This window comes from Topomyia yanbarensis, chromosome 2 (assembly GCF_030247195.1).
Source record: "Topomyia yanbarensis strain Yona2022 chromosome 2, ASM3024719v1, whole genome shotgun sequence".
In the NCBI taxonomy this organism is placed as follows: Eukaryota; Metazoa; Arthropoda; class Insecta; order Diptera; family Culicidae; genus Topomyia; species Topomyia yanbarensis.
The window spans coordinates 16,529,514-16,555,791 of NC_080671.1; the positions used below are offsets into that span (position 1 = coordinate 16,529,514).

Below are 26,278 nucleotides of genomic sequence, written 5' to 3' on the forward strand. Positions count from 1 at the left end.
TATAGTTACTTGAAAAAATAATGGTGCTGACAATATTTTTGTAAATCCCACAATATTTCTTTCGAAAACCGAGCTTTGATGTTCCAGAAGAAAATGTTTGTCTACTTATCAATTCTAGCATTGATATTTCTATTCTCTCTTTGTAACAACAATCCTTTAATAATTTCCAGTCCAGTAACTACGAATAAAACTGCTCTACTACAATAACGCCTTTTGCGACTACCAAACCGCATGTCGTTAGAAGCGTAGGTGAAGAAGCTACACCACCCACACCCTCCCAGTTGAGTGGTCTGCTACTGAGACTTGAAAATGGTGCACATTCACAGAATCTCGTGCCCCACACGCAGTCACGTTTTTTTCCAGATCGATTGTTCGTCCCCATTAGCTTATCGTGTGAAGTGTGACGATCACACTTGGACCGGGGCGGGGCTGCTTTTCCGCTGCGTACCCGTGCCGCAGCATCAGACAACGCCGATCGCTGGCAATTATTCACGCTCGATTTGGCGTTGATTCGCGAAACTAAACTGATAAACAACGCGGTTGCTCTAGCTAGCAGATGGTACTAGGTATCGTGCGAGGTTGTTGATATGATATGGATCGTCCCCGTGGGCGTAATCGATTTCGGAATGAGCGCGCGTGCGGAAGGTCAAACACTGTCACTCCCAATCATGGGTTCGTTTCGGATTAAATGCTTTGGCTTATTGCTGCTGGTTCGATTTAGCTAGGGTATGAAGGTATTTTTGACTCGGAAGTCGGAATGCAACCGTATGACGGAAAGAGAACACGCAAGGTTGCGTTTTCGCTTCAAGAATGTTGAATAATTATAAATTATGGTTAGCAACGGTAGCTTTTTTTTCGCTACGCCAAGGACTGTGAAGGGCATTTGAAAAATTTTCCGATTGATCTGGTCGCTCAACTAAATAGAATCTTCAGGGTAATCAATTATAATAATGCTTCTTAAACATTTATAAAATTAGCCGATGGGAAAAATATGGTTGATATCTATAGGAAGCTTTCCACAATTTCCATTATCGCATATAAACCGCTTCTGATACAGCGAAAAATCGTTGGATTGATCCCGCATCATTGCTAAAATCATTCATCAACAATATACGAACACCATTAATCAAGAAAATCAGATCAATGGGAAAAAAACGCTTACCGCTGCCACAAAGCCCACCCATCTGCTTCGATATAGTACGTACAATACGGTTCACTTCCGCCGATTGTCACAGCTCTGAGCTAAATTTAACGGCTAGATAAGTCATACGGTCCAAGGGCAAAAGGTAGCAAGATTGGGCGCCGCCGTCGTGCCAGCGTGCTCTGACTAGCAGACCGTACATACAGCCAACATTATTGGTACATAAAACGGACTAATAATGTGCATTTGTGATTTGTGGTGGAGCGAACTTAGTGCGCCTAGATGATACATTTGATGTGAGTAAGGCGAAAGTAGAGTGTCGTGACGAAAGAATATTTTGGTATATTTGGTACTGCTAGTGCAACACGATGACTAACAATCAACTATCTTAAAGTCTGTTTCATCTAGAATGTTCATGTACTATAGTGCCTCTAGTTGTTGTCGTTGGCAATTTTGTTTGGATTAACGTTAAAAGTTATAGAAGATGGAACGCGCGGAGTGTAAAAAATTATACCCACTTACGTAGAAAACCCAACTTGTTCAAAAATTTTGATTGTAGAGGCAAGCACAATATAGTTTGCTTTCAAGTGATGCCAGATTCTGCCTTCTGTTAGCGAATTGAATTGTTTATAGGGAAACAAAGCGTGACTGTACTGCTCATGTTCAGAATAACATTGTTGTAAGTTCGGTAGATTTAAAAATAGATAACGATTCTTGTGAAATACAATTTAGGACGTTCGAAAGTTTAATTTTATTAACATATTATTATTTGATTTTCTAAGATTCTCCAAATTTTACCGCATACAGGGCGCCAACACTTATGGACCGTGGTTGTGCAGCTCACTTATTTGCCATTAATCGGGCTAGGACCCGTGCCACAAAGCGGCGAACAGATAGATGAACTTTGACAACCAGGAGATAGTTAGATAAAGCAGACCCAGGTAAGGCCACCCGATGTGAGTTTCAGCTAACATAGGTTTTTATTCCGTAAGCTGTGATTGATGTTGCATACGACATTCATTGGTATGTGGTCCTTAAAACAGCCAACTCCGTGCTTCAGGAAATTCGCAGAAATCATATTCGTCTCGGTGACCGTGCCTTCGATCTCAACTTCCTTTGTAGGTACGCGTGTAATGTGCGCCATCGAAAAAGGGTTGGCGCTAGTAATGGCATTGGTTTATTTTGGACTGGTTACCAAAAAGATTCTTAGGGCGAATCTTTGATATCTCGGTCACAGTCAGATATCGTTGTGTCAGTGCTTTTTTATTTATTTTTCTTTGCCGCGGAAGAAAATGACAAAGAGCCCGAATAAGGAGAATCTCAGCTATGGAAAGACATTTTTGGCCTAGATAACATAAACAGAAATGAAGGCTTCGGAAATAGTAATGAAAGAGGGTGGCATTCAAAGCGAAGAAGCTGGATTGGAGCATGTTAGACCTTCCACTCTTTCGTGTAACTTCAGAGTAATATTAAGTTTTGTTTGACAAGCCCTACCTCAGTGCACGTGTGTTTAATTTTATTTTACTTGAATTATCACTTGGTTTCCCCAGGTTGATGAGTTCAGTTCCGCAACGCAATGTAATATCAAAGCTTTGCCTGGATTATGACTTTGTGGGGGTAATTGCCTGTGTTGTAAGCGATCCATTTAAATCTATTTTGTGCAAAATAAATTTAACCTGATATTTTATCTTGCTAGTAGTCCAGCATCCACTCGCACTGAGTACCTATCACCGACGCCAGAGAGGTGACTCTACCGTCTGTACTCGAAAAATCGGCCCATCAACAGCAAGGATCTATACCAACGGCTGAGGTGAGCAGAGATTTTTCATCTCACAAAATTGCAACGACCTGGGATAGAACCCGGACTCACAGAGCGAGAAGCAGTTACGTTTACCACTCAAATACTGGCGCTGAGTGATCCAAAAAGACGTTCAAAAGCGTATATACCATTTAGATAGCGTTCTGGTGTATTCAGTACAGTTAGTCGGTTAGTACCTCAATTTCTCATAAGACCAATTGCAGTGGGCTGTGATTCTGAAGGCGGTTCAGTAATGTGCGGGATTGCACGATCGCGTGCATTATCGCGAGGAGCTCGAGCGTTTGTGCGTTAACGTGTTCGATCGTGTGGGTATATCGCTTATTGCTATTGCTCCAAAAACCGTCTTTCTAACCGTGGTTCGGAGGGCCGAGTGTCATATACTATTCGACTCAGTTCGTCGAGATCGAAAATGTCTGTGTGTATGTGCAGATATGTCAACAAAATATCCACATCGGTTTCTCGCAGATGGCTGAACCGATTTTCACAAGCTTACTCGCAAATGAAAGGTACAGCGCTCAAATCAGCTGCTATTGATTTTTTTTTTTTGATCCGAAATTTCGTTCCGGAGATACGAGTTGAAGAGTACGGTTACATAGAAAATCTTGTTATAATTTATCCACATCAGTTTCTCGACGTTTTCTGAACCGATTATCACAAATTTAGTCTTAAATGAAAGGTACAACGTTTTCATTTTCATTTCAGGCTATTGAATTTTATGTGGGTTTGACTTCTAGTTCCGGAATTACAGGATGATGAGTACGATCACGCAGTTAATTTCGATTTCAACAGATACTGCGATGAATGTATAAAGGTGATTTTTGCGACCGTAACTGCTTGGATTTATAGTTCTAGGTCACTAACAGTCATTCAAAGTCTTTTTGGTCTTTGACCACCATCGCCGGATCCGGCGGCCTAGGCGGAAGTATCCAAACATAGAATAACAATTACATCGGCTTCTCGGAGATGGCTAGACCGTTTGGACCAAACTTAAATGAAAGCTTTTACTACCCCGTAAACTGCTATTAAATTTAATTCTGATCCCACTTACGGTTCCGGTGTTGCGGGTTGTAACCTGCAGTCGCATAGAAAATTCCGATTCAAAATGATACTTCGAAGAAGGCAAAAAGGTTAAAATTTCACCAAAAAGTAATATCTATGTGTCAAACAACTTGCATTAGCATTTCTAGGTCACTGACGGCCAAACGAAGTCTCGTCGATCGGATTGACTATCATGACAGTTCCGGAAGTGTCCCGGAAGAATCGCCACCTATACAAATTAACAAACTCACATCAGTTTATCGGGGATGGTTGAGACGATCTTTACAAACTTAGTCCCAAATGAAAGATATATAATCGCTATAGATGTCTATAAAATTTCGTACGGATCGGTTATATGGTTCCGGAAATATAGACCGAACCTTCCGGTTACATACGAAATTCTCACATAAGCCGAAACAATTTTATTTTTAAGGGGACAACATGAAATTTCAGAGGCCCGGCTAGTTACTGTTTCCTACACGGAGAACCAAAATTCAGCTCAGATGCGAAAACTTTAGTTGATTTTCTGAATTTAATTAGTTATTATTTAGGACAACTAAGAAAATTCTCAATTTGCTAATTTTGATTAGTTGTTCTCCATCCTCCTGAATAGAGCTAAAATGCTAGTTGGAATTTCTGTTTTCTCTCTTGATTTGGCGAGAAAATGATGCTGTCAATTTTAGCGGAGACACATTCTTCATCTTCTCAACTATAATTTCTGTTGAATTTAGTACTATTTTCTGTTGGTTTCAACCAATACATTTTCTAAATTCAAAACTTTTTTGCTTTAAAATCAACTATTTTTTCAGTTGAATTTCAAATGCAAATATGCTAATGTTAGGGCGTTATTTTGTTCAATCTAGCTTTTTCTTCAGTTAATTTCAACAAATGTCAGTTTTGAATTTAAGCAATTCTGTTTTCAAATTTAAAATCTTTTGGAGTTAAATTTAGAATGTCAATATTTTAAATTTAAGACAGCTTTTGCTAAATGTAACATTTTTTCTAGTGATTTAAAAAATATTATTCTTGCCTTTTAGACTTAGACTTCCGCATTGATTGTAAAACCAGGAGTAATCAATAGAAAAAAAACATTCGACTAAAACAAAGCTGTTTATACCTATATATGAATATCTTTACTTGGTTTTAAAGAAATATCTAAATAAAAATGTAAAACAATAAAATAGTAAGATTAGAGTCAGCAGTAGCAAATTTTCTTATCGAGACACTATTTTGTCCTTTGTCATTAACTTGATATATTCCAACTCGATTATTTGAATTTAAACTGCTCGACAAACATATGATTACGGCTTAAAAGCCAACTGTCAACATTCTCTTTGAATGGAAATTCCGGACAAATCGTTACTTACCAATCACAGATGTTGGTAGCAAACTCTTTTATTACCTGCTGTGAACTGTATTTGTCCGGAATTTCCTTTCAAAGAGAATTTTGATAGTTGGCTTTTAAGCCGTAATCATATGTTTGTCGAGACTTTATGCAAATTTTTCGCCCAAAGAAACTAGTTCCTACACAATTTAATTTCCCAATTATGCAATTGGGATGTCACAAAATAAATTAGATGATACTCATATAAGACAAATTTCAGCGTTGCTAGGCTTAGCCTAAATTATAATCAATGCCCACATTAGAAGTCAATAATTTAGTTTTTTTGCATTAATGATCGATTTTGCCTAATCATACGCACGTACAGACTCGTCATATGGATAACCTCAACTTAACTCGTTATTGTAGATGTGTCAATCCATTTTCAAAATATCGCGTTAGGTAGTATCGTAGTTTTGAAAATATCAAAACAAGAAAAGCAATCTGTGGGGTGGTATTATCGTTTGCTGTTTGCCTTTGTATGCGTGGCTCATAACCTTACACATTCATTTGTCACACAGTAACATGTTTGCTAAGCTATACATCGGATCAAGAAATTTTTCTAATGCCGTTTTCGATGGCAGTGAACCGGTGTAGTGGAGTACACTTTCGACCAGAAGTGTCAATGGGACGTATCCAGTTTTCTGCACTTCTGCTCGAAAGTCCAAAAATAGTACAAAACCAGTGCACTCTAGTGCACCGGTGCACATCAATCGAAAAGCTCATAAGTGAGCAGGCATTTTGCTTGTATCATTTTTTACATTCTTTAGGGCGTTATATTAACGAAATCCATACCTTCTTTAAAGCAAATATTCTCTGGCCATGTGTGGGATATTTTCTAGAAATCTAATTTAACATAGTTATGCTTACAATTTAAAATGCTTGAGTTGTAGATTGTACCTATATTCATTAAGTTGGTTTGTAATGCATAATATCGTACTGCATGAATCATGTGTCCTTATCGAAAATTGCTGCTGGAAAACACAAAGCATCAGTTCTTTATTTTAATAAATGTTGAATTTATATATTAAATACTTATCTGATGAAAAATTTCCTTGGCCTGATATGAAGCAAATACGCTAACAGGCTATCGCAAAAATTTGCGTTGCATGATTTCTTGCAAAAAATTTTCCTGTAACAAGAATATGTTAGGCGGAACATAACAAGCATTAGAAAACCAAATTAAAAACTTACCTATTTAATAATCTTATTAACTCGGCACTAACTTTAACTGACCTTAGCTATACGAAAGAAAACAGAATAAAAAAATAAACAAAACAGCATAAAATGTTGCAGTTTTATGCTGCACAAGATATCTATACTACTATAATTAGGATGGGAAAGAAAGCTGAGCTCACAATATGCAATCATGCCCACACAATCTTTTCAATAAACGGCAAGTTACGGCGGGTAGCCTAGAACAAAGTTTCAAATTCCTACCGCTCGTCGGCAAATATTTAAACTCGTCTAGTAGCCGTTTCGTATACCGGGTTTAAACGAGTTTCCTTCCAAGTTTGCATACAACGAATGCGATTGTATACAATCATCTTTTAGAAGTTCATGGACTTATCCAGCTGCGTTGGTATTGTGCCGTTTTGACGTTTAAATCGGGAGGAAAACAAACCATTTGCACTGCGAATTGGGAGGAAAACAAACTGCTTGTTGGCCTAAGGGGAGGGCGGTAGTATAAAAATGCGAGATCTCAGTGTGCGTATTTTAAACGTCAGATATCTCAATAACGTCACCCCTCCCAGTAAACGAAAAGATGACTAGGTGGTTTTGAACAAAGACTATGTTTTAAATATAAAGACGCGCGGAGAGAAAAACAGTGAATTTGGCTGCACCAAGTTGTTTTGTCTGCTAGTTTTGGCAACCAGGAGTTTTGTGTAAGCAGCGATCGACGTGTTGTTTTAACGAATGCTTATTCTATGAAATATTTCGCAAAATACTCAATCATGCAATTCGAAAACGCATTGATTGACGTAACTGACCCTGTGTAAATGTGTTTCGTTGCACTAGAAAGGATATAACGAAAAAACAGTTCTCGACAAACATATGATTAGGGCCTAAAAGCCAACTGTCAAAATCCACTTTGAATGGAAATTCCGGACAAACCGTTCCACGCCAATCACAGATGTTGGTAGTAAACGAAAGAGAAAAGTTTTCTCTTTCATAAACTGTTGTGAACTGTGTTCGACTAGTAACGGTTTGTCTGGAATTTCCATTCAAAGTGGATTTTGACAGTTGGCTTTTAGGCTGTAATCATATGTTTGTCGAGAGTTGATGAGTAATAGCAATATTGTCACACAATTGGCACAATTGCTACTGCCTTTCCAAAATTTATGGCGAATATCACGATAATAGGAGAAAACTAGTCGATAAGCTTATAATGTTCAGACTTTGCATCTACCAGTTATATAAAATGAGGGACTAGACGATCAATCAATGCATGGCTTTGTAATGTTTAACATGTGTTTAAATTTACTCGCACTTTATTTGTATCATAAAAGTTATTTAGTATGTATGTATAAAAAGTTTAGTAAACATAATTACATGCATTTCTTTTTATTTAAATCTCAATACTCTCCACGAGTTACTTCCTAAATCCGCCATATTTGTTTACATTGATCCAAAGAGAATAGGGAAAGACAAATAGTGTGAAGCCAAAAATACCATTCGTGCAAAGTAAATAAACATTACTCCTGTACACCATACCGCATCGAAGCGAAATTGTTTACCACGCTCAGGCAAACAGTCCGCACAGTGTACGGATTTTTTCGTCAGAGTTAGTAAGCTTACTCATGCCTGAATTGGAGGAGATAAATATTGTACATCCATTAAAAAGAAACTTAAATTTTCGTCAGAATTTAATCAAATCAAATGGACATAATTTGCAAAACAAATTCAACGATCACCATACGGATTATTTTAAAATATAATAGAAGTCATTTAAAGTGCTGCCTGCGGAAGCTATTGCCAAAATGCTAGTGTTTAAATCATCATAAATAGAGTGTTGCCGCTTTGACCGATTTTCACTATTCGTCTCTCTCTCCCTATTCTCTCTGATTAGCCTGTGCACGCAGAAATGATGTTACAAATTTTATTGTTAGAAATAATGTTTTCAGTTTCGGTGATGCTTCTCCTATTTCTCTTTAAGCTTAGCACGCTACATTAAAAATATCTTCACTTGTGAGCTCACGTTAAAATGTAAAATTTACAGACACTTTAATCACAGCCTAGCGAAGTGTCAAAAATTGCAGCCAAACGGACTGTCAAAAAGTGCAACCAAACGAGCATGATGATTTTGAGAGGAGAAGTATAAGGGGAAGCCCATGCAAAGCTTATGGGATCTTCCGTGATGTCAGTTTACATTCGTTTCTAGTTTTACTGTTTTTGTCTCCGCAAGTCTGTGTATAAAGTGTCTGTTGTAAAGGTTTGCAATACACTCAGGTTAGCCCCCAGCAAATGCTTAGCTGAATTCTACTCCCAGAAACGTTAATTGTAATGTTCTGTAATTTTTGTTAATTCTCAATATTTTGTATGAATATTCGACAGTTACATTGGTCGGCTTAATGTATATATTATATTTTCAAAAGTCATTAAAGCAAGAATATAATTATTCTTCATTGTACTACACATCGATGAAGTGCAACTTTATGAATGTAAAATATCTGATTTATTTGTATTGGTTTTTTACGTAAATGTGAACAGGTCCTTGCTTGAATTTTTTAAAGCATGGGAGTATTAGCACTTCTGCTAGAAAGTGCAAAAACGGTGCAGTTTCAGTGCACTCCCCTACACCGGTGTCAATCAATCGAAAACCCCAACAGTAAACGGCCAGTTACGGCGGGTATAGGGATCTTTAGGGGTGTGCGGGTTAAGGCATATTCTGATTTTCTTAGTTTGTTTCCTTTTAGGACAATAACACATCCAAACCCATGAGACATGCACGACTCTATAGGTTGCCTTATCAGATCTACCATAGTTTGCAGATTAAACTTGGGATGGCAGGCTGCTAGCGGATTGACAAAGTACCAGATCATGCTGTGTGGGGTGCTGTCCCGGTTAACAATGAGGCGAACGAGATATTAGCAGATACGTCATTTAGTAGGACAACTGTCAGTTTGCTGGTTGAATTTAATTTGGTTTTTTTAAATTTAAAAATCATAAAAGAATAATTAAGGCTTAAGAATGATATCAGTGTACTCGTAAGGACACCCGCTACCAATACATATGAAAAACTGGCACAATTTTCCCAAATTAAAGATCCCTATTCTAGAACATAGTTTCAACAGCCTACCGCTCGTCAGCATGTATTTCAACCCGCCCAGTCGCCTTTTTGTTCACTGGGTACAGTAGAGGTTTTCCTACCCACTTATCCTAATTATAGCAGTAAATAAATCTTGTGCAGCATAAAACTACAATAATTTATGCTGCTTTGTTTAATTTCCCTTTTCCTTTTTTCTGGATTTATAAGTATGTTTGAAGTGAGTTTTCAAGTGAAATAGTGTATTTAAAGAACAAAGCAGCAGTTTTTTTTTTTTCTTAAAAAGAACTTCGCTTGCAAAGGTAATTGAGTTTTTACACCTAATGTAGGGTTGCCAAATAGGCTGAGAGCGAAATAAGGACATTTTGCATCTAGAAGATGAACAAATTTTACTCATCTTGAAGTAAACTGAGGTTGGTTGAGTAATTTTTATAAATAATTCGCAATACTTTTTTTCAAGCCAACGCTTTTGGTTCGATTGGTTATAGCGTGACATCCTGCATTACATTTGAAATTTATCTGGATATTCGTAAGACTAAAGTACGATTTACACGATACATCAGGCTTCCGTCACTGGTAGAGAACGTCAAGATTAGTTACATGCAGATAAATGGAAGCTTTCACAATCTGATTGATTTCAAATATAGAATGGATTGAAACCAATACTAAGGACATTTGATGTAGAATTAAGGACGCTTTCCAAAATCATCGAAATTAAGGACATATTATTTAAAATAAGGATGGTTGGTAACCCTACCTAATATAGCTGCAAATTAAGGATTTAGGCGCCATTCATACGACACGGCCGCATACGAGATGACGCACAGTTCGTCAGTTCAAGGGAATGTTCTCAGACCTTGTTCTTGACATTTTTTCATGAAAAATCATTAACCTTTTGGAGATCAGGTGCGTGGGTATCTCACCTAGTGCTTTTAAAAATCAACACCAAATAACTGCCTTTTTCTAAATTTCTTGATAGAGTTTAACTAAAATGTAAGCGATCAATGTTTTTTTTGTTTTTCATGTTCATATTCCATGTAAAAAATCGAAGACGAAAATTTTGGTGGAAATTTCGAAATATTCTCAAGCTATTACAGCTGTTAACAGTTGCTAATATCAAACACTAGTTTTTATTAGCCACTAAAATATATATTTTTTCATAAAAAAGGCAACAAATGAACAACAAAAGGACAATTCTATGATGTCAATGAATACTATTGTTAGTTTGTACAGGGAAGAGAAAATTTCATAATTGCGAATGCCACTGTTCGATGCTTTTAGTTATTTATGTAGTATAATTCAAGGGAAATGTACATCGAAAATAACCAGGCGATTTGATGTGAATGTATACTTGTGTGATTGTGTAATGATGTGTAAGATGTACAATGAACTCGTATGCAGACCAAGGTTCAATGTTCGACACTCACTTAATATGTATGCAACTCTAATCAAATTCATTAGCATTTTTTCTTTTAGAACAGTAGAAATATACTAAAATAATGCAAACATTACAATTATCTTACTGTCACCACCTCCTTTTTGCTTTAAGCATCTGTTCCGCATTCCGATTTATTTGTATTCCAGATTAGGACATAGAGTGCATGTACAATGTATACTATATCCCACCATCAAGTAATCAAATCTTACCATTATTTCCATTAATTCGAGCACACCATATGGAATCGACAGATCAGTAGCGGGACTACTATCCGGCTAGATGGAGGAAGCAGCGGAATTACTTCCAGATTGCTTCGGCTCTTTGGAGCAGACTAAACAAAATGACGGCACGCACTCAATTTTTCCCTTCTACTTCTGCACTTTCATTTTTCATCAATACGATCAGTTATCTTAAACAATTTTATTGCCCAGGAACTATCAAAGAACTACACTATTTATATTCTGTAAACACTTCGTGGATAAATCTTCCAGAATACAACCAACAAGTTATTTTATGCGTTCAACCTTATTTGACATATGTGAAAATTTTGCTGCCTATTTTAACAAATTTCCCAGTTATTAAATCTACGAAAGGTTCTTGTTCTTCATCGTGCTGAATTCTTACAGCAGATTGTACAGCTCAGAAATAACAGAATAACTTTTTGCGTCAATTCTTTTGAAAATACTGTTTTAATTTTTGAATTCAACCGTAAATATAGTTGAAACTGCAAATTTTATTGTTATTTTTTGTTTTGCTGGATTGTGTCTAGGATTTCATTCAACTAAAACTTTTTCTTAAAAACAAGAAACATTTTCAGAAAAATATGAGTTGTATTTTAACTAAGCAGTTAGCTGATTTTTTGCTTTTCTTCTTAAATTCAACTAATTCGAAAACAGAAATCGGATTTAGCACTAGAGCTGATTTTTGGTTTTCCGTGTAGTTACAATGAACTTGTAATTTGAAATACAAATGGTTGAATGTTTTCGGGGCTTCGATTCTCACGCTGATAAAACGACAAAAAGTCACAATTATAGCTTGCCTTTTTGAGGGTTAAGAGTGTGACCACACATATAAACTGATACCACTATAACATTCTAGATCGCCAATGACACCCCAAATTCGCTTTGACACACCTAAAAAAAATCGTGTTAATTTACGTCTCCTGACCCTGACATATACGAGCATCAATTTTCTTTCCATTGAAAAAAGATTTATGGATTTTACAGGAGCGTAGCTAGGGAAGTAAGGAGGACATCAGGTCCGTGGTTGGCGAAAATAACATTCTGCAACTTAATTTTTAGTGCAGGTTTCCCCATATCACAGTAGTTCCCGGTTATGCCGCTGTGGAACGTGTTGTGAATATGAGCCTCATTCTTTATTGACCCAATTGAAGCCATAGACCTAGGCTGCTAAGATTGAAGGAAGGGATTTCCGTACGTGACCGATGCATTGTCGCGCGGAAATGGGCGTTTGTAGGTTCCGCCTTGAGACCGCGTTTATAAGTTTATTATTGCTAAGACATTCACTTAATCGCCGGGGTACTTTCATATTTGCGAGACAGCGGGCTTTGGTGTGCGTGGATGATCGCGAAGGTGTCAAGCGTTTGTATGTTAATGCTAGAAGAGTGAGATTCCCATACCACTACAGCTCCCGGTCATGTCATAATGGACAGTGTTTCCTAGTGAATATGAGCGTCATTTTTTTCGATTGGCCCAACTGAAAGCATGCAGCTAGGACCGAGGGTAGAGACATCCGGACGCGACCGATTCATAATCGCGCGAGCGGTGGGTTAATGCTTGAGAATTGTAATTGTAGAGGTGCTAAAACGATCACTTAATTAGCTGGGAGTTTTAATGTTGGCGAGATTGCAGGCGTAAGTATGTGTGGATGATTGTAATTGCATGTTCGCGTTTGTGACCAGATTAGTGTTATCACGAAGGCCATTAATTAGAAGTGACCGATATTACTGTTGGTATACATATGTAGTGGGAAAGCAAAGTCATATAGGTATGCCATATTTCTTTCCCACCGTTTCGGTTATTCTCCTCCAGTCTATTTTTCCGTTGGACATTTTCCGAAAAACTTTGTCATGCACGATCAACGATAATGATGGAAGAAACAAGTTATCATTCAATGTACGACTGGTGCATTCCTGACCTGATGTAGATAGAGGAAGGACACGAAAGGGATGTTAGTCCGACACTAATTGTTATTGGAGTTTGCATATATTACTGCATAGTCAACAATTGCAATGGGTGGAGAATGGTTGTTAATAGAGATAAAGTTTCGATTGAGCTGTCGATTTAAGCACTATTCAAGATACTCGAACTCTCTGGGTACTAGCCCACCCGGAGCGTTATAATAAATGCACATGTTTAAACATAAATCTAGGAGACAGATGCAATAAATGAAAATAAGAGTTACGTATTTGTTGCCTCTTACAACGTAGGAACAGCAAGCTGGTGGGTCAATTATTGACCTCAGCCATCAAATGCTACACGGCCGCTAGACTGGGTTTGTTTGGAGACCAATAGCAGTGATGTCAACCTTTTGGTTTTGTCCATCTCCTCGTGAACTCATTGCCTGACTAATGAAATACTATTTTAAGCTCACGTTAATAAAAATTAAGTAAGCAAGGTCGTGGATTCGAGTAGTGTTGCCTTTTTGAATTTTACAATTATCTTACGATCAAGTTAGTCTGCCATGATGCTGATGAGAAGAGATCAAAACACAAATTTCTTAACTTATGAGAGTTAGGTACCGTGCTCCTCATGCACAAAATAGCTTAATCCAACTTTTTGATGTTCGCAATAAACTTGTCAAAATATTGTTCAACTGATACTGAACTGCTAACATTATTCATTCTTATAAATCATCCTGAATTTGGATGAAATTTCGGGTAATAACGACGAACTTTTGGAAACATCTGCTAGAATTGGCGAATGTTTGTCAGGGTTAAGATAAATATTTAGCAGTGCAATTTATTTGTTTGGTTATGAGTATATAAGTTCCATGTCACTGTTAGGTGGATAAGATCAGTAATATGCTTGCAAATATTTCGTGCGATGAATGAAAAAAACTAATTATTTTTGAAACAAAATATTTCTTCTATGTTTCGATTTAACATAAAATTCGATTTAAAGAACACATTTGAATTGGAAAATGTATGCTAAATCGAGGTATACTTGTAGAAGTACAGCAAAAATATATTAAAATGAAGTAAAAGAAAAGAACACATGTAACATGCAATCAAGCTACTCGAACTCGTTTAAATGCCAGTAAATGATGTTTATTTACCATTAACGACAATTGCATTCATTTTATCATGCTATGCTCGGTAGTTTAATTGTAGGTATATTAATTTATACAATCCGATCTTCCCGTACGAATCGAATCGAATGCGCATATCGAACACCGGAATGATTACCCACTATTCTATCATATACGCCAGTCCTGCATTCATTCCCTGACCCAGCTGTCATAAATACTCTGACGAACACATACACAGATAGACATACGACTAGTACTAAAAACTATAATTATTACAAAACGACCACCAACAGGCTTCAACTTTCACATTTTTTTATTTGACCTGTGCACGAAAACGAAGTCGACCGATAAATCGACACAGAATGACCCCTTCTGCCAGTCGTGTCCATCAACACTGTCATTAAACTGTGGAACAATGTTTGCAAACACAGCACATAGCAAAAGACAATCCACGTCGACTACCAGCCAGCGCGCACAGGCTTGTAGATGATCGTTAGTTAGGGCTGGTGCAGAGTATTAAAAACACAAAACATAAAAAAGTCCCATAAGCACTCTCGGTCTTTTCGATGCACCACTATAGAGGCGTAATGCAATAATCATCATGTAGTAATTGTTTGTCACTAATGCACGAAATATGCTTGATTATGTTCGCAATACCCGTCAATCCGACGAAAGCTTAGTCCTGTCACTTATTGTGTTTTAATTAGTGTCGAATTCTGATGAGACGAAATCGAAACGCAAATTCCATAACTAATTTGGTTATAGGTTTTGTGCTCTTCACGCGCAAAGACGGTTTTAAACAATTTTCTCCTTAATGTTTACCAAAATTGTTCTCGATTAAGGAGAAATGTAGCATAGTGCATCTTGCATTGGCTTTCTGAGTCAAACCAAATGTTTCGATTTCATTAGTTCTCATCAGCTTAAAATGAGCTCTTTTTCTTGCGCTTGACAAGGGGTTTGTCAGAAACACAAATTATGTCTCCGTTTTTGAAGCTAGCGTCAATCCGGCGCTGGCTTAGTCCTTTTACTAAGTTAGTGTCAAGACGAAGTCGAAACGCAAATTCCATTTTTTGCTGAATAATGGCCGAGTCTAACTTAATACTATTTTTGAAATTGTTTAAGGTACATGAAGATTTTTTACACGGTTTTTTGCACGGTTTTTATACAGCTTTTTATACGGTTTTCGTAATTATCACGGTTTTTTGCACGGATTTGCAATTAACATGGTTTCTGCTTTTATTCCAAGACCTTTTGAATGCAATGCATTTAGAAGATTTTTGGAAAAGGCGGATCTTTCCTTTTGGCACTTCAACAATCTGGTTTCCTTTGGAATAGTATTAACGAGTAGGCGCCAAATGTCCATGTCTGAGGCCATTTTGAAAACCAAGATGGTGACTTCCGGTTCAGTGGAATTCTTTAAAACTCCATCAATATGGGTATTTTTGGAACAGGCTTGACGAGTAGATGCCAGATCGTCGCTGTTGTGCTATCTTATGACAAGCGCCATTTAGCACATTTCGAGAAAAATGATTTTTAAAGTTTGAGATTGAATATCTTGAAACTTATAAATGGTAAAAACAATTCAAAGAAGACAATTGATGCATCTATCTACTCTGTATTAACATCTCAAATATTACGAAGATCGGTTGACTATGTTGCGAGTTTTTACTATGAATGTAAACAAAAGTCGCACTCACACGTGTCATAGACGTGTATTAATGACAAAATTTGTATGACGTGTCATAATCGTCATGAAAAATTTTCCATAGAAAAAAATCATCAATTTTTAATTTTTATTCATATCTATGGTTTTATTTGGTCTATAAAGAATTGGTGGGATGCATTTTAATGGAAATGAGTCAGGGAATCTAGAAGAAATAGTTATTTTTGGTTACAGTGTTGCCAAATATGCTATATTTCCAGTTTAAAACTTAAACTGTGTTTTTCTCACAACTCGTGTATTTTTCTTTTGAAAATTTTTATGCCATTGTGTTCCTCAGACATTTTTACACATAAAAACATCTGAAACTTCAATATGACTTGAGCAAATCCCTAGATACAGTGATTTGAAGCAAAAAATTCATAATTTCTCATCATGTTTCTCGCTATATCTACGTAACCAAGTAGAATTTCAAAATTTTGAAAACGCCACTTTGTAGAGATTTTTCAGACAAGTAATGTGGCATATCTAACTCAGTTTACCCCAAAATGGCGTTTGTCATAAGATAGCACAACAGCGACGAGATATCGATGTCTGTCATCTTGGTTTTCAAAATGGCTTCAGGTACCGATATCTGGCATCTACTCGTTAAGCCCGCTCCGAAAATACCCATATCGATGGGGGCCACTGAACCGAAAGTCGCCATCTTTATTTTTAAAATGGTCTCAGATATCGATATTTTGCGTCAACTCGTTAATACTGTTCCGAAAACAACCATATAGTTGAAGTGCGAGCCAAAAGGAAACCTCTACATCCGACGTTTCCACTTTTCCAAAAACCTTCTAAGGAATTAAAATAAAAAGAGAAACCGTGCTACTTGCATAATCCGTGCAAAAAACTTGGTCAAAAATCGTGTAAGTCTTTTGCCTTCAAAAGGACTTACAACCTTTTTGATAAAACTCTGAACCCTTTTCCTAAAATCGTCTAAATCTTTTGCATTTTTTTGCACGGTTTTCTAAATTATGACGGTTTTTAGACGGATTTCGCGTTTTTTCCACGATTTTTTTTTGCACGGTACGTATCCTCCGTGTAAAAATACCTTAGTGTACATAGTATGAGTCATCCTTTGACTACAAAATTTTAGTTTCATACTACACCGCATACAGGCCGCCGACATATTTTTTAAAGGAATAGATGTAGATTATGGTCAAGTTCACAAGAATTAACTGAAAAGGCTTGTTGTACAATTTTGTAGAAGACACCTAATTTCTATCTAGTTCCATTGAAAAGTCAGTGTTGGCGCTCTTTACGCGATGCAATGTAGAATTAAAATTTTCTAGTTGAAAGTTGACTTAAATTATGTACCAAAATTCTTTCAAACGTACTATTCAGCTAAACCCTACCATTATTTCGCAAAACAAAATAAAGATCGTGGGAATCGACTACTGATGCCCTTTGCAAAACTGATTCAGACATCACTTCATTAAAAGTTTAATAACTTCTTATAGGAAAGTTGGATTGAATTGTAGTCTTCGCCAAAGTTGTAGGCAATAAAATTATCTTTCTTATTTTCACTTACTGTGATAAACTAATGCTTGCAGTGTCACCTAGTGGTGAAAATGCAAATTAGCGCGCTTTCTTCATGTAAATTGTCGAAAAATCCCATGTAAATTTCGAACACACGTTGTTTGGTAGCTATATTTGTCTGATATGGCTCAAATTTGTAAAAAATACTCCTGGTGGGACTAGGAATCGACTCAGGGGTAGCCCGATGGGGGTAATTTTTTTTCTCTCGTCACTCTTCTATAGTGCCTCTAATTGTAGCACGAAACTAATGCCTGTATTTTGACACGGAAGAATTATTTATTCAAAGTTGACAATTTTATTAGGATTCACGTTCAAAAGTTATCGAAAATGGAATGTGAGGTCCGTAAAAAAATAAACCCACTTTCGTAGAAAGCCCATCGTGTACGAAAGGTTTGATCGCAAAGGCCCTCAAATTTCCAAAATCGAGAGCTAAGATTTGGCAAGGTATCTGTAGCTGTGAAAGGAAAACCAAAATTTTAATCACTGGAGTATCTGATAACGGATCAATTTTTAAGGAGAAGTTACTATAGAAGAAAAAATTTCCACTCATTCAATCACAAGAAGGTCCCGTACAGCTCTGACCTGGCTTCGTCAGCCGCCATTGCAGCCGGGATGCCGTAGAATCGAATAAACAAAATAATGTCGAGTTTTTTTTTTTAAAAAAAAGACTCAATTCACCAAATTATCCAGATTTTATCTCTTCGTAAATATTTATCAAAGGTAAACTGAAGAAATATGCTAAACAATCAATGTGGAAAACACGAGGACTTTTGCGACCATTCCTTCTGATCAAGTTAGATATCCAAGGTGAATTTTTTTTTCACGTACGTCCAGTTCCATCTTCGATCACTTTTGAATGTGAATCCTGATGAAATTTTAACCACTAAATAAATAATTCCTCCCAATCAAAACGCTAGTTATCAGCTACTACAACTAGACGTGCTGAAGTAACTACAGAAAGCGGCCCCTTTCTAAATGAAACAGATTTGAAGAACGATATTTGCAAAGGGATATAGTGTAAGTGTAAGAATGAAAATAGGTCACGACGGGTTCGAAGAACATTCAATCCATAATTTAGAAGCCATGCAACTTTTCGGTTGCCACCATCACCCAATAATAATAACCCAACTAGAATAATGTACCAAGAAATAAAATATCTCTGGAAAAATCCCTGGATGAAGTGCCTTTCCAGTACTCGCTTCCAAAACGTACCGCGTATCTCCAAGACATGTTTCCCCACTCTGTTGAATTGTGCTACCGCAAACACTTGTGGCTACTGCTGGAAAAATCCTGTTCACCACTAGCAATTTCCACCGTGTCGGAGCTATCACAGAAACACTGAATGGTACTGAGGATACTTTTTCACCACACTCGTTTGCGCTCACAGTAAACCTCGCACCTCCTCAGTTCACCTGTTTTGAGTCGAAAAACATTAACAAATCTCACTGACTCATAGATTTAGATACCAGCACTTCGCGAAGATCTCCGCAGTTCGACCAGGCCGCGATCGTTAATTTAATACTGCTGCTGAAAAGCACTTCTGCCAAGCGACTGAACTCGCGAGCTCTTCCCGTTCGCCGATTTCGCTCTGCCGATATCTCAGGGATTGACTGCGCGATGCAAACGCACGACCCGAGGAGGAAAAATAGCTAGCAGAAAAATTGCAATATCATATATCTAGCACTACTAGCTACAGGCGATGGCAGTAAAATCAGTATCTATACGTTTGGTGTAGTGCGACCGCGTGGTAGTAGTGGGCCGTGTTCACCGCGTTGACTGAACTGAGTGAAACTGAACACACGAGAGCGTCAGTGGATGGATTGTCGATGGTCGTAGCGATGATTTTCCACGTCTGACCTTTGCTGGGCGTTCGACGCGGAAGAACGAAACTTAATGGTCGGAGGGAATGGGCGCGCGCGGGAAGACGTTTTCCATTTTCCACTTTGCTGGGAACGCTACGAAATTTTTTAGACAGTGGGCTATGGAATCGGAATGAACCTTCAAAATGATTTATTCGTTTTCCTCAAATATTAGCTATCGTTCGATAATGTGGCCAATGAAGCAGCAGTGACCTAGATTTGAGAATCTAAAGACAATTGATATTCACATTTATATGGTTAGATTCATGCCAGCCAACAAGTGGCGTTTTTTATTTGGCTTCATGTTTCAACTAACTGCTAGAATTGATTTCTCTTCACAAACCTCAACAAGGTCTTCTAACCAGAAACAACAGTCCGGTATGTATTTCTATTTTCATTTTAAAACTGTTGAACAAGTGCATCCAGTGTGGCTAAAATTTAATCAATTAGTTATTTGGTAGCGGAAAGGTCTTTCACCTAAATATTTTCTCCCAAGTCCTGCGGCCCAACGTGAGTGCAGTCGTGAAAAATCGTTCTCCCAAAACACTCTCCAACCCGTTGCTACTGTCAATGCCAAACCAGTCGCATACCTCAGCCAATTTCAATTCGTTCCTAATGTGATGGAACTCACCCGTTTGCTCATCGACGTCGATGGTGGGTGGGGGTACTCATTGTTGTGTGTATTTCGCTGGCGTGTGGCGTTGCTATAGTGAATCGTGCGAGTTTGTTTTCGGTTCAATTTCCACCTCGAGTGGGTTGAAAACAACACCGACCGTCGTAAATAGTAGCGTGAGTCAGAGTGGGTAGGGCTGGGAAAATGCTGCTCCTGCAAAGATAGGTACGTGTAATACGTGGAGGCGTGATTAGCCCTCGGGGGCTTGAGGTGGTGTGACATCGCTGCTGCCGGCTAAGTAAACAGATGAATACGTTTCTGTATGAGACGGGTATGAGAGATGGGGTTGTCCGATTCTTTGAATGTTACATTTTAATGATCTGCCTTGGAAGTAGATGACTTCATTTAATAGGTACGCATTATGTCTAACTAAATCAATAACCGTTCTATAATTGAAGTTATATATATCCAAAGTTAAACTAGCTATTCTACACTTAGCATAGCTGAACCGATTCGAGCACCCTGGTGATTCATTCAAATTTCTGGTTTGTTGGATATAGAATGATTTCGCAATGATTGCAGGTTTCATGTAAATATTGACAGTGACCGGAGGTTAAAGCTTAGTCAATCAAAAGAAGAAAAATCGATTTTCTGAGTCACTAGACCATACAGTAAAATAGAAAGTTGTTTGTAAAGCACATATGGATATAAATAGTCCCGCGGGGTGATGATATGTGTCCAACAGAAGTTACAATTCAACTATGTAAAGCTAATAGTCGTTCGTCCCTTTCATTGCCAGCATTGGGTTAAAAGTTTATGAAAGCAAAGAATCAATTCGAAATAATTAGGTCCGTGAACAATATAGCTACTGGGTGTTTAAGCTTGATTATTTATTTGAAGGTTTCGTACCGAATCTAAATGTTTCCATTTCAGATCCCATTTTAAGAAAATAATGTAATCAACATCTTGAATCGGGTTTTGTACAGAAACTTGTAACGCTTGAGTAAAAAAGATACAATTTTCGGATGGTTTGGAAAAAAACGAGAAAGGATTTCATGTTCATTAATTCCTGTATTGGTCCATGATTTAAAAAAAATCATAAATACTCTTTGTCGGGTGACCTTACGGCAGTTGGTCAGAACCATAGCCGTCGAAAAGAAAGATCGAATCGAATCGCCTAGAGAATTTCAATTGGTTGCAACTGAGGCACGTTGGAAGGGAGGGGGTTGATTGGCGTATTTGGATACGACTGGGATCTTTAAACGCTCCATCTCCTCCAGATCTAGACACCGCGCTCTTAGTAATGTGCCGTTGCCAGATCCTGCCAAAATACGACATCGTCCTTTGAGTGGTATTTCTTAATGAAGGCCGCAACTTCGGACAACCACTTCGTTCTGTACACCTCCCCTTTGACCACAAGTTGCAAAGAAAAGATGAAGGATTTTGTCTTCCCTTTCTCAATGATTTTCTGCCAGAAGAGGGAACTTCGTGTGGGAGATGTACTTTGCGTTGCTGTTCACCTCGTTGCTAGGGAACGTCAAATAGCTTTAGTTGCTGCTTTTGAGTGGTCGCATACGCTTCCAACACTGTCGGCCTCAACTTTCACGTCCCATGGCAATGTTGGCTGAATACTTCTTGAGCGTCTGATCGGTCGCATCGAAGGATTTCGCCGACTTGCCATCCGTCTTCTGCTTCAGCGCTTGCTGCAATTTTCGGTCTCGTAAAACCGTCGGACGGCCGGAGCCCAACTTGCGCTCGATGCTCTCACTTTTTTCAAAAGCACTAGGATCTTGTATATAGGCACTCTGGTGTTTTCGGTCGACACAAAGTTCGCTACGATGACGCACGTCTTCACTCCGGGGTGAAACCACCAGTAATTATAAACTTTCGAACCTATTTTTCGAGTAGTTTATGTAATTTTTTTCTATATAGTCTGTGGCAGCATAATCACATGAATTTATTTCTGCTATAACTAGAACTCTCAGAATGTTATCTAAAATTTTCATAGAGATCCGAGCAATAGATGGAAGTTGCATCGCTTCGAAGGGCGATTGGGTATTTTCGGAACGGGGTTGACGAAAATAGATGTTTGAAGCGATTTTGAAATCCAAGATGGCGACTTTCGGTTTAGATAAATTCTTTATAACCTCAAAAATATGGGTATTTTCGGAATGAAATTGACGAGTGGATGACGGAAGCCGATGTCTGAAACTATTTCGAAATTTAAATTGGTGACCTTCGGTTTTGATAAGTTTTCTAGAACATCGACAACATAGGTATTTTCGGAATGGGGTTGACGAGTAGATGACGGAAATCGATGTTTGGTGCAATTTCAAAATCCAAGATGGCAACTTTCGTATCGGAAAAAAAATCCTATAATCTTAACGTGGATATCATCTACTTGTCAAGCCCGTTTTAAAAATATTGTTAGGGTTATCAAGAATATTGCTCAACCAATTTTAATAAGAATGTGAAGCGAACTTTTTGAACGAAATAAATACGAAATAACGAACTTCTTTCTATGAACTAAATCCCAAATAACAAACACTTTTTCTACGAACTAGTTCGAACCCTCGGTTTGGTTCGTAAATAAAAGTTCCAGTGTATCACGAAATGATGTTTTTGCCTTTCTCATATAGAAAGGTAATGCAATCGCTCCAAACATCGACCATTCGACTCAGTTCGTCGAGATCGGAAAATGTCTGTATGTGTGTATGTGGAAAAAATGTCACCTCTGTTTCTCAGAGATGGCTGAACCGATTTGCACAAAATTAGTCTCAGATCAAAGGTACAACCTTCCCATCGGCTGCTATTGAATTTTTTGTTGATCGGAATTCAGGTTCCGGAGTTTCGGGTTGAAGAGTGCGGTCGCGCAGCAAATTCCCATATAAACTAGTACCACCAGGATATCCAAATGATGCAATATATATTAAAATGCATGCAACATTACTTGTATTTGCGGGTCTAGATTAATAATGGCCAATTGAAGTAGTTTTGACCACATTGGCCACCTATGACGGTTCCTGATGTCCTCGGGGAACTTGCCAAATTCCTAAGTTAATATCCCGTCTATTTCACTACGAATTCTTGATCGATTTGAACAAACTTGATTTCAAATGAAAGAAATTACACTGCCATTATCTGCTATTGAATTTTATTCCGATTTGACTATAGGTTCCGGAGTTATAGGTTGATTATTGCGGTCACACAGGAATTTCCCATATAAAAATAAGGGCCGAGTGTCATATACCATTCGACTCAGTTCGTCGAGATCGGAAAATGGCTGTGTGTATGTATGTGTGTGTATGTGCAGACATGACAATAAAATTTCCACATCGGTTTCTCGGGGATGGCTGAATCGATTTTCACAAACTTAGTCGCAAATGAAAGGTACAACGTTCCCATCGGCTGCTATTGGATTTTATTTTGATCCGACATTTGTTTCAGGAGATACGAGTTGAAGAGTACGGTTACATAGAAAATCTTGTTACAATTTGTCCACATCAGATTCTCGGCATTTTCTGAACCGATTATCACAAACTTAGTTTTAAATAAAAGGTACAACATTTTTATTGGCTGCTATTGAATTTTGTGTGGGTTTGACTTCTAGTTCCGGAATTACAGGATGATGAATACGATCACGCAGAAAATCCCGACTTCAACGGATACTGCGATGAATGTATAAAGGCGATTGTTTTTCAAAAATGCGACCACAACTACTTGGATTTATAGTTCTAGGTCACTAACAGTCACTCAAAGCCATTGGCACCATCATTGGCCACCATCGCCGGATCCGGCGGCCCAGGCGGAAGTATCCGAACTTAGAATAACAGTTACATCGGTTTCTCGGAGGTGGCAAGACCGTTTGGACCAAACTTAAATGAAAGCTTTTACTACCCCGTAAACTGCTATTAAATTTAATTCTGATCCGACTTACGGTTCCGGTGTTGCGGGTTGTGGCATGCGGTCAAATAGAAAATTCCGATTAAAAATGATACCTCGATGAAGGCAAAAAGGTAAAAATTTCGCTAAAATGAATATATCTGTGCCATACAACTTGCATTAGCAGTTCTAGGTCATTGACGGCCAACCGAAGTTTCGTCGATCGCATTGACCATCGTAAACAGTTCCTGAAGTGCCCCGGAAGAATCGCCACCTATAAAAATTAACAAACTCACAATAGTTTATCGGGGAAGCTTGGGACGATCTTCACAAACTTAGTCCCAAATGAAAGGTATATAAGCCATAGATGTCTATAAAATTTCGTACGAATCGGTTATATGGTTCCTGAAATATAGACCGATCCTTCCGGTCACCTATGAAATTCCCACATAAGCCGGAACAATTTTTTTTGGGGACTACATGAAATTTCAGAAATCGAATTCGTACTTTCGATGCCAAATACCTCCAAAATGCAAGAAACGACTAGAATTTATGTTAGATCGAAAAAAATTTCGGCTGCTATTAAATTTTATGTCGATTTGAATTCGTTTCCGGAGTTACGGCTTCACCCCTCAAAAAGCAAAGAATCTCAGAGGCCCGGCTAGTCACTGTTCTCTAGTTTCGATGAACTTGTAATTTGAAATACAAATGATCGAATGTTTTCGGGGCTTCGATTCTCTCACTGATAAAACGACAAAAAAGAGGCTTACAATTTCGTTGGGTCTTAGGAGTGATACTTCTTGAAGTCACGATAATAGCTTGCCTTTTTGAGGGTTAAGAGTGCGACCACACATATAAACTGATACCACTATAACAGTCCAAATCACTAGTGACACCCCAAAGTCGCTTTGACATTGGATATCTACATAAAAGTAGGAACTGAACAGGAAAATTTAAAAATCGAATTTATATTTTTGATACCTAATGTCTTTAAAATGCACGAAACGTCGAAATTTGATGAAATCTCGAAAAAAATTTAACAAAGATTGATTTTTTTTGCATTTTGGCAAATGTTTGCCTTCGCTTTTCTCATATAGAAAGGTTATGTAATCACTCTGAAAATCTTCAACCTAATTTTCTTTCGACTGACATAGGATTTATGGATTTTACAGGAGCGTAGCTAGGGAAGAAAGGAGGACATCAGGTCCGTGGCTGGCGAGCGTGTGTAGCTGCAAAGTGTATTAAGAATGTAACAGACATTTGAAGTTTGAAGAAATCAGAAAGGCACAATTGCACCGCTAGGTGGATTAAAACAGGTTTTTTTTTCTAAAAATGGTATTTCTCAACCGATTTTCTTGATTTTTTTCAATTGTTCGTAATTAATTATTCTTATATCTTAACGATTTCTTTTTTAAGCACTCAGTTTCATGTTTAGATGGGATTCCTGTATACAGAAAAACATAATTATTCATTCAACTAATCGTTATGGTACGAGGATGCTTCAATGCTGATGGAATTGTTTGAGTTTTACCGCAAGTCACTTAATTAAAAAAGATTTTCTGGAAAAATACCATTATTCCGCCAATCAGCAGTTTATTTTTATGAACTAATGCTTGTTTTTTCACTTAAAAGTTTACCACCAAAAGTTAGAACTTTGATGTAATAAAATACCTTTATAGAAATTCAAAATTACCTTTATTTTTCTCGCAAAAAAGTACGTAACCCCTTTAAGGGGGGATAAGGGTTTCAGCGTGAAAAAACACTTTTTTGCATTTTTTAGAGCTTTGCGTGAAGCGAATTTATCAAAACTTTTGTAGATTATAAGTTATCATTACGATAACATTCTGTAATTTTTCTATGCAAAAATATCGACAGTCGACTCGGTTAGCGGTTAGCTTTTTGTAGAACGTCTCTGGAAAAAGCATGATTTGCGGTGTTAGCTGCCATTCAAAAACTACTTAACCGATTTCTTTCAAACTTTTTGTGTTATGAAAATCCGAAAATTCTTGGTAGAAGCACCTAGGCCGCCCTGTCATTTAGAGGCAGATAAGAATCCAAGTAGCGGGCAAACCCATACTCTCAGTGCAATGAGTAATTTGTGGTACAATGTATGTTCAAACAAAGGGCAAATTAATTTGCCCCTTTGTTTGAACATACATTGTACCACAAATTACTCATTGCACTGAGAGTATGGGTTTGCCCGCTATTTGGATTCTTATCTGCCTCTAAATGACAGGGCGGCCTAGGTGCTTCTACCAAATCGGTAGAAATCGTGGTAGTTAAATGGGGTAAATACTGCTCTAACGTTTGATAATGAGGCAAA

General features: G+C 37.7%; 1 protein-coding gene across 5 annotated transcripts in view; it reads right to left on the bottom strand.

Annotated features, from left to right (window-relative positions):
* The window catches only part of LOC131681691 (dual specificity protein phosphatase 3), a 165,253-nt gene that overhangs the window by 81,289 nt on the left and 57,686 nt on the right, over positions 1-26,278 (bottom strand). Inside the window, exon 1 of one of the 5 annotated variants that reach the window (XM_058962655.1) lies at positions 18,814-19,339. The exons of the other annotated variants lie outside the window; for them this stretch is intronic. Within the exon in view, the coding sequence (XP_058818638.1) occupies positions 18,814-18,831 (18 nt within the window). The 5' untranslated portion in view covers positions 18,832-19,339. Of the gene's footprint in view, positions 1-18,813; positions 19,340-26,278 lie in introns of those variants that run through there. 5 annotated transcript variants of the gene reach the window in all.